Source organism: Watersipora subatra, chromosome 7, assembly GCF_963576615.1.
Source record: "Watersipora subatra chromosome 7, tzWatSuba1.1, whole genome shotgun sequence".
Classification (NCBI taxonomy): Eukaryota; Metazoa; Bryozoa; class Gymnolaemata; order Cheilostomatida; family Watersiporidae; genus Watersipora; species Watersipora subatra.
In genome coordinates this window covers 56,108,254-56,125,191 of record NC_088714.1, presented here as the reverse complement: position 1 = coordinate 56,125,191, position 16,938 = coordinate 56,108,254, and the positions used below count along the sequence as shown (strand labels likewise).

Here is a 16,938-nt window from a genome sequence, read left to right as displayed (position 1 = left end):
AAAATCTAGTAATAGAACAATGCTTCTAAATTTATGATCATGACTCATCAGCGTATTGCGCAATAGCTATTGTCATGCTATAACTTTGTTTATGATACTATATACAGCATTCAGAATCTGTGACAGTCTCTTTACATTTTGGACCCCCTTATATATACATTCACTTTAGGGTAAAACTTGCCAGCACATGGACAAAACTAACAAAAGACCATGTCAACCATGGTCCGTGTTCTGAGTAAACAACAAGACTAACAGTAATACAATACAACCTACAAAAAATATTGCTCATAATAATAATTTCCTGAGCACAATTTAATGTCAATACACCAAATATAAAATATACTATTGTTAATACAAGAACAAAATACAAAATAACTGAAGCGATAGAAATGAATCTATCATAGTTCGTTCTTTGGCTGTAACCTTTTTTCCTGTATCAGCTGTTATCGGGTTCTACAGGTACGCAGATTATTTGTAGCAACAGTCGCCCTCCTGCTTGATGTCTGTGACTATGACAGTTACAGCTATCCCTGAAATTAATATTAAACTTATAAGAGAGCAGACAACACAAATAAAAGAGCTATAAGGTATGTCACATTGTGAAGTACCATTCAATTGGTTTAGTCTATATTTTATTTATAATAATCATAAAAACAAACGCCTGTGCATCTATAAGGTCAGTCAAGTTTTAAATTATTTACTAACCTATCCTAAAGCTGTTGTACAAACATAAACATGTTAAAGATGTGGTTGCGTCAACAAATTCGATTTAATGAAATTAAGACCCATAAAAGGCTAAAACATCAGCCACAATTTGTTGCCATTTTTGTCCTTGTAGACCAACCCTGTCCAGAGATATTTGCGTTTGAATGAAGCCCTCTTTTAAAAAACTCACCCTCCAACGGGTGCTTCTTTCATGACATCACAAGCAATACATCTAAAAGGAAACCATGAGCAATAAATATGAGGTCGCTTCCTTAGCCAATCATAAGCGCGAAATTTTTATATAGGCCGTAATAGATGTTATCACTCGTAAAACGCGTTGTCTGTGATCTCAGATTTAGGGATTTTACTCCATTATTAAATCGCATGAACATCGATATTTACTAAATTAATTAACATTGTTACTTTAATGAATTACTCAATCGACACGTTGTATTGGCAAACAACATAATTGTAAAAATTGCTGTGAAGTTACTGAGAAGGTGACTCCGAGTTTTCTTGGCATCAGGTAGCTGAAGTTCTACGGATGAAGATCAGAGAATGGAAGTAAATTTATCTTCTACTTTGAGCCTCCTATAGAGTTTCCTGTTGAGTTTACATTCAGATTATATTTCCCTGTTTGAGACTAAAATGTAATTTTCTGCGCGTGCGAGATACGTATGTACAGTGAGTTCTTGACAACTTCTTTTTAATCTTTAGCATCAAGCAATACAATGACTTAGATTGATGAATATACTAAACGTAATTTTTTAGTACTCATTAATACATGTACTAATTAATAAAATTATAACTTTTGCTATCACTAATCATTGTTTTATATTTTTTTATTGGTTCACCTAGCTACATTTGCTTCAAATTTTCTGTGGCAGTTTCATCTAGTAAATTAAATTTATGATTTGACTTTAGATGTTCACTTTTCACTTGTAGAAAGTGAAGAAAATTGATTGATCAATGCAAATCTTTAACTTCCAGAACCAAAGCTTCGAATCGTTGGTTTTGCGTACTTGTGCCTTTGTTAAACAATTATTCGTTTTTAAAATTACGCAAAATTAAAACTAAAATTTTTCGCAATCTATCAAACTCCCTATTTGAAAGCTTTTAGTAGATACGCTTTAGAATGACATATCTATGAATGACATATTTATTGCATTATTTTGTTTTACTGATTACGGGATGTTTATGTCGTCCCACCAGCTGAAGCAGCTTTGTCAGTGTGAAAACTGCCATAAAGGGGAAAGAGAGACTTGAATGTGTGCTGCATAAACCATGATGTTTTGTTTGAGTTTGTTGCAGTAGATGAATTTGTCTTATTGTATCAGCTAAAACTATGTGAGTGGCCACGACTTGATGAATATTTTTAATAAAAGCTTTATGCCGAGATGAAAATATTTTTGCTTGTAAAAATGATATAATAAAATAATATTGTTGAAGATAATGCAAAACATGATTTGCAGAATATTGTAGTGAATTGGATACGGTATATGGATGTCCGCAGAACTGGAGAATGAGAGTTCAAATCCAGTTTGCAGCAGATTTGTCATCCTCAAAACTCTATCCCTATGTATATTCTTTTCAAAGATGCAGCTTGCTCATTTTACTCACGGTAGTAAGAAACTAGTTTTCGCTGTGAGAAATGATATACAGCCCCGCCCTAAGGATAGGCGACGGACATAATGTGGGTGGGGCTTTTGGAAGGCTGTATATCGTTAGTGTGGGTAGCGGCGGAACTGTGCCGATACAAAGACCTTATTCTACATAGTTTGCTTGACAGAATTACCGTAGACCGGTAGAATTGGTAGTCGGTACTCAAATGTTTACACAGCATTTGGAGAAAGTGAGTAAGACAAATTTTCAATTTTCTTTATTTGAGGCCTTTGAAACATTCATAATAATGTATCTGTAGCAGGGTTTCAAATTTCATTCTAACCAATATGAGCAAATACAAAATAAAATATATACCAATAGAGCCGCGTAAGACTAGACATGTATCGCAAATAGCCGATGTGAATACGATATATATTAACAGATAAATCACGCGTTACATAATTTTGGGCAAGTCTGGGCATGTTTTTTTGGCCGGAGCGTTTTTACAGCAAACAGATTTTTTTGATTTTAATCTTCAAATATCTTGGCAATGAGATCACCCAACACAACAAACAACATATCAACTGATAGAGAAAAAAAATGCTTTCTTTTAAGATCAACTCAATTTTGATGCAACCACATCTTTAATAGCATGTTTATACCACTTGGATTTCTAAATAAAGATATATTATATCTACATGTATATTTAAAAATCTAAATGTGTCATCTGTCAATTGTGTGTCCACTTATACTAATTAAGGTATAAGAACAAAAATCTGTTTAACACGTAAGTTGAGCTTGAAAACACTAGCTTTTCAGACAGGCGTCCTAGTCATTGCACTATGCATCCAGCTGGCCTTACTAATGAATAATTGTGTGTATACTAATTTAAGCAAATTTATAACCTCACATTCATTCGTCAACAAAGATGATATTAAATCAGAAACAAAGATAATTGAGTTCTTTTAATTTAACTGGTATTAAAATTATTCAAAAGACGAGCAAAGCCTTATGTTTTATCGAGACTTAAGCTGAATGACTAAACTTAATACTAAGTGCAAAAATGCTCACAATTTTAACGCAACAAATGGCCCATAAATAAAAAATAGCCTGTGCTTCCATTCTCACACATACTCTAGCTTTGTTTTGGTTTTTGAACTGTTGGCTAATAGGTAAGTTATCAGGCTACTTTGACTGTTACAGAGATGACTGTTGGAGAAGATACATGTTCTCGCTAAGCTGGGCAGTAAATCGACAGCCTAAGGAAAAAAGTTGAATGTTTTAGAGCACATGAAAGCATGACCAACATAAAAATAATTGGGTAGATGTCTCCTTAGGCTAATAGAACTCAGCCTAACTTTGCGCATGATAGGTTATCACATTTTTATTATATGATACAATATTTCATATTAATCCTATGCTCACCATCTTTCTTTGATTCCTACAGAATTACGAATCTACTGAAAGATTAACCAGCAGAGTAGGATCAGTCCTCAAACCCTAAACCTACTAAACAACAAAAATAGTTGGTTCACTGCCTGCCAGTCATCTGTTCAGTTCCTATCACGAGGCAAGTGTTGCGACGGCTTGCAGGTGACACATTGCTAGCATCAGCTAAGGCTCACCTAACCCAATCCATCTCGGACTGCTTGCAAGTTTTGCTGCCATTGTTGTTATGCGCAAGCTATCAGGGCGGCAATAGAAGAATTCAGTTCTCTTGATAAGGATCTTACTCGCTTGCAAGGGTGGCAGTCTGGGAGTCACACCCTTTTTTCAATTCAATCAACAGTTGCAACTATTTAGAGAAAAACGAGCCAGATTTAGGTTTCTAAGTTTATATGCACCAATTGTTACCAAATAGTGCTTCTACTATAATACTTCAAGCAGCTGATTGGATTTTCCCAAAATATAATAGACATTTTTCTATGTGCCATGTAGGCATTAAAGAATTTGTCTTACTCTAGCTACCACAAGACTGTTTCCGTATTTGGTAGCATATTTACCTATTCGTTTCACTGTTCAGGGCTTCCCAACCTGGTTTAGTTGTACCGAAAATGATTTTCATCTAAAACTCTTTACAGATCTTCAAGACTAACTAAATGTCACCAGCAGTAAACTGTTTGTTAGTTTAACCAATCAAGTACCAGGTTTTCAAATAAAGTACCAGTAGTCTCAACTGATTAGGCCACATTTTAGTTGTTAAAATAAAATAATACGTTTGTTTATTATATATCAAATGGTTTTATTAGTTTGTAAAATTTCATCATTTACTATTTTAGGGAATTACTTTTTAAGCAAAACAATTCGAGAGACAAATCCAATATTTCATGCTATGCTAACATTAATCATTTCAAATATGCTGCATGGGTGCTGCATGAGGCACAATAAAGAGGCACCTGCTGAGCGGGTCACAAATCTTTTATATTATCATGAGATTTCAAAACTGAAAATCTACAAAAATGAATGAATGCAAACAAACAATATGTTTTATACGCAGCAGACCTTATACGTATCAATAATTTGTTGAATTAAATTAGTAAACATTGTAGACATTTATATGTATACTAACAGTAATAAAATTGTGTTCTGTATATTACCTAGAAAGTTAATCAAAAATCCATTTTCAAAACTTTCACATAAAATACAAAATAATTCAAGTATTTTTAATAAATACTCATTACACAGTGATCTAAACCCTAGAAGGAATGTATAACAAAATGAATATATGAACTCGATCAGAGATCAGCTAGATCATCTCAAAAAACCTCAGTCAATTTGTTTGAAGAGCTTTATACACGGGCTGCTTCCTCACCTCGGCAGCAGAAAACTGGCCACTGAAACCTTTGACCGGTTTACTCATTCTTGCATGCATATTTTCTCTTTCATGGCTGTGAAATCTTTGCCAGCATTTTTTACAATAATACTGTAAAATACTTGTAGAATATAGCTGCAGTTAATACAACATAGCTGCTATTAGTACTGCATGGCTGCCATTAAGAAAACATAGCTTTGATTAAAACAACATGGCTTCCATTAGTACAAATTGCTTCCTGTAGTACAACTTGGCTTCCATGTTTTACTAATGACTCAGTTTTGACTTAACAGCTATATTATAACACCGAAGCAATTGTATTTATGTATTTACCCTTGAGCAGATAACATTATGTATGTAGTAATCATATGCCAGAGCGGCAGTTTTTAAAAATGTATAGCTTTTCACAAGGCTTTCTCTTTTGCAACCAGTTTGCTTTTTTATTAGATATCACTCAAACAAGCCCTCTTTAGTTGAGTTTATATCTTGGTTAGATTAGGAATGTCTAAGTAGAAAGTGAGGAGCTGTAGCTTTTCAGTGAGGTTGATTGCATTAAGTTGTGTGTACACTAATCTGTAAAGGCTATTATGTTTCTATTTGGTCTCACATATAGTGTTTGAACTTGAAAAGTAGCAAAAAAAGTTGGCTATGCATTTCTATGTTGTAGAAAGCAATGTTAAATACAGCTTATAGTTCTGTGTTGTTACCTGAAGATGTTGAGGGTGTGAGCAAAAGTCTGGCGTCTGTTTCTGGCAATTTGAGCAGGGGCCCATTTCATTAAGGTATGGCTTTATTTCGCAAGAGACTCTCTTAAAAATGTACACAGAATTAGATGAGTTTTTAAATAAAGCATTAAAAGCAGATATCAAATTTGCCAAGAAGGATTAAATCGTTTAAAGGACATAAACCATACCATTTTTCTTACACTAATTTGTCCAGTTGCAACAGCATCTATGTAGGCCTCTTTCTGATGAAAAGTAACACACCCTGAACCTTAAATATCAAAGAAAAACATCAGGAATAACATGATTATTGAAATCAGTTTCAGCAGAATATTATAAAAATGAAAGTACCAAAAAATCAAGTTGATTGTATTATTTTCTTTAAAAAAGGTGCATTTTACTACTGTAATATTTTATATGTAGTAGAAATCAAATACACAAAAGCTGAGATGCAAAAGCATCTATTATGACGCAAATGACAAAGATCATTTTTAACTCAACTGAAACTTTTAGGTGCTGGCTAGAATTCAGCCTGTTTTATCACCTCTGTTCATTTTAAAATTCTGACGTTAGGTTGATAAATGCAATAGAAAAAATCTATATCACCTAATAAAGTAGTCTAACATTACTTTATATGTATAACAATACAGATAAGGGTTTTCTTTCATAATGACAAACATAGGCCGGCCTGCTTTTACAAAATCTTTGCTATTGCTGTAGTCTCCCAGGCTAGTCAATACTTGTTTTCTTTAATAATATTTTCAATCTGTAAGGTATGTTACGTAGTGAATTAAGATTCAGGAGGCTTAATTTAAATTTAAATTAAGAGGTTTAAATTTCGCATATAATAATCATGAAAAATAAAGGCCAGTGCATCTATGAGGTGAGGCAAGTTTTGAGTTATTCGCTAACAGGCACGCTGGCCATTACACTATGCATCTAGCTATCCATACTAATGAATGATTGTAAATATACTTATTCCATTGGTTAAAATATGTGATTGCAGAAAATACTGTAGGTTAATACTCGCACGCTTAAAGATCATGATTTCATGAGAGATTATGACGCATAACAATTATAAGCAAATTTATAAGCACAAGCTTGCTTCAGGTGGACTGACACCGATCTTAAAATAGTTGAAGTTAAGAGTACCCAAGGTAATAGCGTACATTACTGAAACTTATTTAGTAGTTATTTTATTACACTTGGAATGCCGTATGTTCATCTAGTGGACATATTTAAACTTTCTAGCTGTACCACCCGGTGTTGCATGGGTAATAAAAACGTTTTTGGACAGAATATTGATTTTTTCTAAACATAAAACAAGGCTTGCTATTCTAACTTTCAAACTACATATCATGAGAGAAGTGTTTTGGGGCCTTGTGTAGTTGAAATAAATGAAGAGTGAAAATAAAACAACTGTAAAAGTTTTCAAACTTTGTCAAACAACTAACTTACAAACTTCATATCATGAGGAAAAGGTTTTGTGCAGGACAACTAATTTAAAAATAAATAAAACAACTGTAAAGGTTTTCAAACAACTGTAAATTTAAAAGTTCATAACATGAAAGAAGTGTTTCATTGAAATAAATCTGAAGAAAAAATAAAATTGTAAAGGTGTTTGAGTAAAAATGTGAAATTATCAGCAAGTAATGGCTAAATATAGTCTATTTCGCTATGATTACAATCAAAATTTATTTGGAATACAATTATATGATTTCAGTCCGTTTCAGTGTTGGCATGCAAAAATTGGCATGTAGGTTGATATGGTAGGCTATTATTTTTAATGATGATGATTTGTACCTATAATAGGTACAAATCATCATTAAAAATAGTACCAAAATACTATGTTAACCTTAGCAACTATAGGTACCTATAATGACTGGTGAATTTCGTGGTTATGATCTGAAGGCCAAGATAATATAACATTACAATGTACTAAGTAAAGAGTTTTTACCTTCGAGACAGACGTGTAACATAAACGCTGAGTCTTACTTAAATGAATTTAGTTTACTAAACACGTACTTGAAATAAGTGTTAGTATGTATTTTAGTGAACCTTAAACTTTTAACATTAAATTTATTATTGCGAAACGTTTTTATTTCAACAGATACCGGATATACCGTATAACGGATACGGATAACTTGCAATGGCAAGTTCAGCAGCATATATATTTTAATAAATCGCCAAATTTTAAGTACCAAGTACATTAGCCCTAACAACAAAAAAACGAAAAAGCATCATGTCACATAAACTTAGATCCCAAATTATTTCTTCACAGAGGCATCGTAACGCGTAATCGCAAAGGCTAAAATAATTAGCATGCGCATGGGATATGTGGTATATGAAAACATTTTTGATCAATATGTTATTCTAAATCAGTGGTAGAGTAACCGGATAAAAAACTTGGTCAATGCATTCGTCAAGAGTTTGAATCCGTCTAAACGTGGAGTTTTAATATCAAGACTTTAATAGCTATAGCTGGACATACCAAAGAAAAACAGATGACAGACTTTGAGAAATATATACTTGTATATATACATAGACATAAATATATAATGATTTTCAACACATATGTAGCTAATACATGTGTAATAGCTTCATACAGATGAGTAGATTTTAGTCACTGGTTTTAGCTATAGAAAACCATGGCTTTGTTCAGCTTCTTAGACAGTAATTAGATTATAGCATAATTTTTCTAAGAAATAGCTACTTTTTGTCACTTTGTGAAAGTGTATATGTTTTCTATAAAACACTTTCTTTATCGGCACATAGTACATAAGTAATTTTACGACCACGTTAACATGGTTGTAAGAACTATTTCTTACCTAATGGGTACTTGTGTTTATCAACATCTCTTCTCACATATTCTACTTCCCCAAATTTCGTCATATATCTGGCCAGACATTCCGCAGTGACAGTGCTGTGTATTCCACCAACAAATACTGTCGTACTGTTGTTCTGGTGTTTCCTCACTCCCCATTCATTGTTCATTATTAGCCATGGCTTTATCTCTACCTAAAAAGCAGTCACATTATATCTGATTATATCATACGTACTAAATGATCTAGAGCTAGTAAGTCTTCTATAAATACAAAAAGCAATGCAAAGGAGTATCTGATCAGAACAAGTTTTCTTGGTATTAATAGGTATATGAAACTGTATGCATGCCAGTTTACTGCCTGTTGAAGTCTGTATGGTTTAACAGATCATAGAACAAACATGCAATCATTTTATTGCGAGTTGAAATGCATCTATGCTACTACTAAGTATTCCAAGATCATAGCTATGTTTTTCTCTCAGGCTTAAACCAACTGCAAGAAACCACTAAATAAAACCACTACAACCTCAGGATCTAAGGTATTTTTGAAAGGCCCTAAAGACTAGTATTAGAAGGTAGTAAAGAACAAAATTATAATTTAACTTACTGTACATTGAGTATGACTGTTGTGACAGCTAATAAAGTATTCAACAGTTCCATTGTTCTCGACCTTGCCACAGTTTTCTAGAAGGTGATAGACATCTATACCTCTAGGGAAGATTGCATGAAGGAATCCTAAAAAGTTAAAAAAAATTATTGTTCGCTAAAACATGAAAAAAAACCAAAGGTTCAAAATAAAGTTGTCAGACTATAACACCGAACAGGTGGTTACATTTTTTTGCTGCAAAAAATCAACATCTACATCTACCATTAAACTTGGCTAAATGCTAATGCTGTAGAAATTTCCAGCTTTTTATACTTAACTTTGTTGTTTCCTGTGCGATAAGCTCTTTTATCTTCTATCTTCACATTATTCGACCCAGACAATTCCATCAGTTTTTTTCTAACACACTCTGTAATTATGGTAAACCAATTTAATGGGCAGAGCTTTAAATAGGTCAAAATAGAGAGACGGCCACTATTCAAACATCTAATTTTGTCAACCTGTATTGGAAGCAAATTAGGTGATCAGCCGTGACAACTATTTTCATTTTATAATCAATCTAATGCTTGGCTATATTAATATGTTCTACCCTGCACCAAAAAGACAATGAGCTTGTCTATTTCTACTTTCCAACAGGCTCTGTTCCCAGCAATTTTCTTAGAATGAATATATATACAGTTATATCAACAAATTAAATTAGGTTTTCCCTTAGCAGAGGTATGGCTAAATTTCTATTATTTCTGTAAGACACATGCAATTTTGCTAAATTGTATAATTTCACAAATAATTTAATTAAATAATAAAAATCTGACAGTAAATCCTAAATAGACTGTTATACTATGCGTTATAAAGGGCGATAGAATAGAAAATTCCTATGGCTAATATTAATGGGTTTAGAGCATGTTGTATTAAGTGGAAGACTAGCCAATATCCATGGCTGATTTTACAGCAGTGAAATAGGCTGTGCAACAGCCTTTTTCACTGCTGTAGTTTTAGTTGTTTTTCACTGCTGTAGTTTTAGTTGTTTTTCACTGCTGTAGTTTTAGTTGTTTTTCACTGCTGTAGTTTTAGTTGTTTTTCACTGCTGTAGTTTTAGTTGGCTATAAAAACACCGCTGTAGTTTTAGTTGGCTATAAAAACACTGCTGTAGTTTTAGTTGGCTATAAAAACACTGCTGTAGTTTTAGTTGGCTATAAAAACACTGCTGTAGTTTTAGTTGGCTATAAAAACACTGTAGTTTTAGTTGGCTATAAAAACACTGTAGTTTTAGTTGGCTATAAAAACACTGCTGTAGTTTTAGTTCGCTATAAAAACACTGCTGTAGTTTTAGTTCGCTATAAAAACACTGCTGTAGTTTTAGTTGGCTATAAAAACACTGCTGTAGTTTTAGTTGGCTATAAAAACACTGCTGTAGTTTTAGTTCGCTATAAAAACACTGCTGTAGTTTTAGTTCGCTATAAAAACACTGCTGTAGTTTTAGTTGGCTATAAAAACACTGCTGTAGTTTTAGTTGGCTATATATAGTTTTAGTTGGCTATAAAAACACTGCTGTAGTTTTAGTTGGCTATAAAAACACTGTTGTAGTTTTAGTTGGCTATAAAAACACTGCTGTAGTTTTAGTTGGCTATAAAAACACTGCTGTAGTTTTAGTTGGCTATATATAGTTTTAGTTGGCTATATATAGCCAACTAAATAGACTAACCTCCCAACTTTGAAAAAGATAATGAAAAAGCTGTATAAAGGATTCCTCTTCTTTAAATCTTTAGATATTTGATAATAGGACAAGTGTTTTCAGAGGTGATAGACTGTACACCTTTGCCGCTCACTCATTACTTCACAAGCTATGGTTTGGTTATCCCTAGAATCTCTGTGGATACCTTCATAGATATCTAGGTATATAATGGTTTGAATTTTGCAGTCGATTATTTTCATTGTTCATATTCCGTTCTCAGATTTTGTGCTTATTGGCCAAGTGTGAAACAATAATGAAAGGTATTAGCGTTGGTGTTAGAAACTGGTTTTAAACTTCACAATTCAGAGTAATATAAAGCTGTCTAATTACCTCCTTAACCTTTCAATAAAAGCAATTTAGAGAGATTGATATACATGTAAAATACCTGTTCCACAGTCTTTGGCAAGTCCACCAAGAAAAACCTTGCAAGAATAATTATCGTTTGTTTCCTCCATAAGGTCAGCAGCTGGTAGAAACATACAAATTTTTTACTAAACAAACTTTATAAATAACAAATCATGCAACTACAAACTGAAAATTTTGTAGACTCAATAACCACAGCTCATTCATTTAAACAGGAAACAAAGTTAGATCAGAACTTTCAAGTTGATTTTGATTGTCATGGAAATTAGTTGAATCAAAGTAGTTTTCATCAAAAAACAGAGCTTTAAAGCAACAGTTTAACAGCAAGTAATATAATCTACACTCTACACTGCAAGTAATGCTGTAGTGTTGAGCCACTACTCAGTCTAATTTATATAGAAAGCAAATCTTACGAGATCAAATGGTATTACAAAGCAATTATAAAAAGCAAGTCTTTTATGTCAGCAAAGTTAAATGTTTCTGACCTTTTTGTCTAGAATGGCTAAGAAACCATGTAGGCTTTTCTTGTAAAATTAAACCACATAAATTTTCTGTATTTACATGTAGATTTTACAGTGCCACATACAAAGCTCTAGCTGTATAGCCCGACTGCATTTTTTGGTCACATGGTGCTACCTTGAGCAAATGAAGCAACGAACAGTTCAATTATTATCTACAAGTGATACCTAAACCTGGAAATAGGGAAATAATAGGGTTAGATATTCCAAAGTTTAGAGTGTCTTGTAAAAACTCTTACATGTTGGTTAAACAAACCAACAAAAAGTTATGTAGAATATTTCAACAAATTATCGTAACTCCTTAAAGAACTCACGTTTTGGGTACTTCCGCGACTCATAATAATTAGATTGATAAGATTGTTGGCTCCTTGCAGGTAAAGCCTTTGATTCAAACTTACTTTCGAGATTCATCTTTGAGACAGCCTAAAAAAAGTTAAATAACAATTTCTATTATAGTCAAAAATACATGTACAAACTTATGTGGAACACAACCTCCAAATTACTAGAAGAGTGGATCTCTGTTATTAAATTACAGCAAACAATAGTAGTTCATAATTATGTTGTTTTGTTCCGTTTGAAAAATATTATACTTAGAAAAACAGCATAAGCTTGAAACTCGAGAATGAAGAGAACTATAAATCAATATACTGTGTTCATGTTTTCTAGAGAGTCTTTGGTAGGCATCTCACGAACATAATCATTAGCCATCTGGTTGACATGTCTGATCATGTTGCTAGTCTAGAAATAAGAATGTTGACACCATTAGAGCAAGTGAAATATAATATCACCGTAAGGAAAAGACATGGACAACATTCAATTTGTTTGGCTTTCATAACGCTTTTTCTTTTTGGAAAATATGCAAATCTGTTTTAAAAGATTTTCATTAATATACAGTTTTTTATATTATTTAAGCAGGGAACAGCAAATAAAGTTTGTTGTTTGTTTCAAAAGTAAAAAATAGAAATAACCTAGAAAAGTTTCATTTGTAAAATACCACAACATTGTGTATTAGCTGCATTCAAGTGAATAATATATTTACGCATACCACTGGAACTTTGCCTATCTTCAGAACCTCTGAAAGCTAAACTGACTAAGCAGTCAGTCTGAAAATAAGCAGCTCCTACACATACAGATGTGGGGCTCTTTTACAGCAGCACATTTGTAAAGCTCAGTAGAAAGCTCTATAGAAGCTTAAAGCCCGAGCTAAATTATAGCAAAAAATATGGTGTAACTTATTGCACTAATGACAATATTACATGAGAGAGCTTTCATTCAGAACTTTTTACTTACATTTATAAAGCTGATCAACGCTTAAAAGCTGTATTTTTGTATGATGATTATGCAACAATAATCATTCGATGATGAAATATAAAAAGGCTATCAGCCTTATTTAATGTTAACTGTAGAATTATAAACTTTTATAATTTTTATACTATAAAGTATTTAATTTATACTGTTAAATGCTACTAGCACAAATTTTGTAATGCTATTTTACAAGCTTTGTATGCTATATTCACTTTTTATTAAAAAACCTGCAAACATTAATATTTTGGCTCCTTGAACCTTCCCCTTTTGTGTCTGCTTAAATTTGTAATTATTAATTAAAGCTTGACCGTAAAATCTATGATTGACAAACTAGGAAAGCACCTGATTCTACCTACATGTATGTGTTTATTGTGATACCAGATTTAATCCTTACATGAATAACTAAACACAATTTGATAATATAGTATTGTTTTACAATTAACTTTTTAATTGATTTTATTAAACATTCATTTCTCTATGATGTTGGAAGTCAGCAATTGAGTGATTACTCCCATTGCTGGTACTAGTTGAGAACACGCTTGGTTACACCACTTCTAATGCTTTATGGCAAGTACACTGTCTTAAAGCTTTTACACTCTAGAGAGGTCTAAATAAGACCTTCTTGACATCACGGCTAAGGTTTGCATAAATAAAATATTTTGTGTTATATGTATTTGTAGTGTTATACTTATTATGGTATATTATATATTACATCATATTAAATTATATTATATCAATTATTAATGTAATATTTTATCACATTATATTAGTGCAGTGATAGATGAGGTCTTGAAGTTATATCTGCCAGTAAAGTCATAACACAAGACACATGAGTTACTCTAAGGCTGCAATAGAAAAAAAAACAAATTGAGCAAAATCTAGAGCCTGCGCGTAGGATCTTAAGCAATATTTTATTATGCTCTGAAGGTCTTCTCTAACTAAAAATAATTTCATTTCATTTTAGCAATTTGATACAATTCTGTAGTCAGAGCTTATATAGATCGTTTAGTTATAAATTTATTTTATAATTGTTACAAACATGCTATAGTTACAATTTAGATTAAATGTTAAACTATGCCTACTTTATGACCGAAAGTGTTTGAAAACCCAAAAGACAGTCAAGCTTCGTTGCTTAAATGTTGATTTACCATTAAATTCTGCTAGTTAAATATTTACCTTGAAAAATCTCATTGCGTAATAATCAAATTCTAATTTTACCATCCACAAATAAAATTTTTAAAATTCATTTATTGTATTATGTTGTGCAACTGAGTAGCATGGATTTATAGTAAACTGTAGTTTTTGATATGATAATTAGTTACTACATTAAGATAACATCTAAAACAGACTAAGTATTCACTCAAATGCACCATAAATATTATCTTAAGCTTGAAAATCCTGTTGTTTTTTTATAAGACTGCTATAGTAGCAAAGTCGTCATATAAATTAATAGTTTTACATTTTCTGTTTTTTGTTTCATGTGCTTTAAATTTAGACATAAGTATATTGAAAAGCTTAAGAAAGCTATTTTTCATTTGAATTTTATTCCCATCTATAAATTAGTACAACCTTTGTTTGTGCGAGTCAACAAATATGGCAGCGGAGGTTTGCTGGATTTCTGTTCTAATTAGATTATCCAGCACAATTATAATTGAAGGTGTACAACTCAGGTAACTTTGATAAATATGATACATACTCCATGAGTCAGCCATTAACTGCTGCCTGCCACTTATATATACAATTTATAGACATTGTTTTTTTTTCTATGATATTATAAGTAGATGAATAAATAAGTAGATGTGGTGGAGCCAACACCTTTGTGTTGATTCCACCACAAATAATCAGACACTTTTCCATGTAAGTAACTACAACAAAACTTTTCGCATTTGTTTAGTGGTAGGTTTGCCTATTTATTTAACTGCTCAGGCTCCTCTTACAGCTTTTTTACCATGTAAGAGCAGAATATCAGTGCTACCTTATTCATATCAACTTTAGTGGTACTGAAAAATAGGTTGGTTTTGAGATTCTTTATATTTTTTTAACTAAATTTCATGGTTTTTATCGTGTAACCTGCTCTAAACTGTTTGTAAGCTTACTAAAAATAAGTAATAAATGCTATGTATCAAATAGTCCAACTAAATAGACAGCCTTTTTAGTTGAAAGAGTAAAATATTAAGCAAACAAATATGTATGTTTATTTGATATCAAGTGAAACTCATAAATTGTTTTTATTAATTTATGTGAACTTTGTAAACCAACTTTATACTAGCTGTAATAATAGTATATTTCGTAAAAAACTTAGAGGTTAATAAGAATTTCACTTTTAAATTTTCAAATTTTTTACTTGAAATAAAAAACATTTCACGTCTTTTGAACAAATACTCAAAGAAGGAATGTATAACAAGATAAACATATGAACTACATTAAAGATCAACTTGTTCATCTTAAAGAACCCTTGAACAATTTGTTTGAAGAGCTTTATACTTAGGAGCTTCCTCACTTCGGCAGCAGAAAACTGACCACTGACCCCTTCGGTTTGGTTAATATTTTTTGCGCAAATTGTTTTCTTCATGTTAGTGAAAAACAACCAACGGCGAAGAAAAACTTAGAAAACATGTCCATTTGTAAAACACTACAAAACCTACTAAAAACTACAAAAGCTGCATTCAACTGAATAATATTTGAAACGTACCATTGTAATTTCTTCTATATTCAGAACCCCTGAAAACTAGATTGACTACCCAGTCAATCTGAAAATGAGCAACTAGCAAACATTCTGATGCTCAGCTCTTCTATAGGGCCACCTTCATAAAGCTCATCGGAAAGCTAAAGAGAAGCTTAAAGCCTGAGCTAAACTATAGCACCAAATATGGTGCAATTGACTGCTTTCATGACAATATTACCTCAGAGAGTTTTCATTCACAGCTATTTATTCACAACTTTATTTACATTCATAAAGCTAAGCATAGCTCAAAATACAGACGCTCCCCTACTTACGAACATTTGAGTTACGAACAACGGTACATACGAACATGTCTGCACGTATGTCCGACGCTATTAGTGACGGTATTACCGATGTTTTAGCGGCCAAAATAGGCACTACTCAGAAGCATCACCCCCAGCATCCACCTTCCTCTGCCCAGTTCGTTGCAGTGCATAAGTGCGTGAACGTATCTCCAGTGCGCAAAAAACTTTTTCATTTTTACTGTACGTATTGTAAAGGAATTTGCTGGCCTTTACTTGGCATGATCTAGACTAATAAATAAAGAGAAGAGAGTGCATGTAGTTTCATTCAGCTTTTTATTAGCGAAGGAAATTTCACTAGCCGAGGAGCGTACGGCTATCTGCTCTGCTCAACTAAGTGAGTGCGCTCCTTTATATACAATAATATCAACCATTCCGGCTATTGGCAAACGGTAAGAACACCGGCTATAAAGGTGAATAAATAGGACCGCTAGAGTGTTGGTATGCCAACAATATATGTGACGATAAGTGATAGTGTTATGATGGGATATCAGATATAACAATAGCATAACGAGTGAAACAACGATATAATAAAAGGACAACACATACAAAAAATGAGACAACAGCGATAAGTGATAGCATAACGATTAAAACAACAATATAATAAAAAGGGCAGCACATACAATAAATAAAAAATGCAGTGTCATGGCCCGGCTTCCACCAATGTATTATCTCAATTTTATTAAATATTCTTTCAGTACAAACCAATACAGGTTACTTATACAAGCCT

At 32.5% G+C, this 16,938-nt stretch overlaps 1 protein-coding gene across 1 annotated transcript; it reads right to left on the bottom strand.

Moving 5' to 3' along the window:
• Positions 1 to 4,774: 4,774 nt before the first annotated feature.
• LOC137400206 (cytoplasmic polyadenylation element-binding protein 1-like) lies at positions 4,775 to 15,949 on the bottom strand. The gene is made up of 10 exons (XM_068086529.1): positions 15,877 to 15,949; positions 12,528 to 12,617; positions 12,194 to 12,302; positions 11,384 to 11,464; positions 9,588 to 9,675; positions 9,270 to 9,399; positions 8,670 to 8,859; positions 6,033 to 6,112; positions 5,827 to 5,928; positions 4,775 to 5,230 (listed from the first exon to the last, which is right to left on the bottom strand). Exons 1-10 carry the CDS (start codon positions 15,877 to 15,879, stop codon positions 5,078 to 5,080), a joined length of 1,026 nt encoding a protein of 341 aa, XP_067942630.1. The 5' UTR covers positions 15,880 to 15,949; the 3' UTR covers positions 4,775 to 5,077.
• Positions 15,950 to 16,938: the final 989 nt, after the last annotated feature.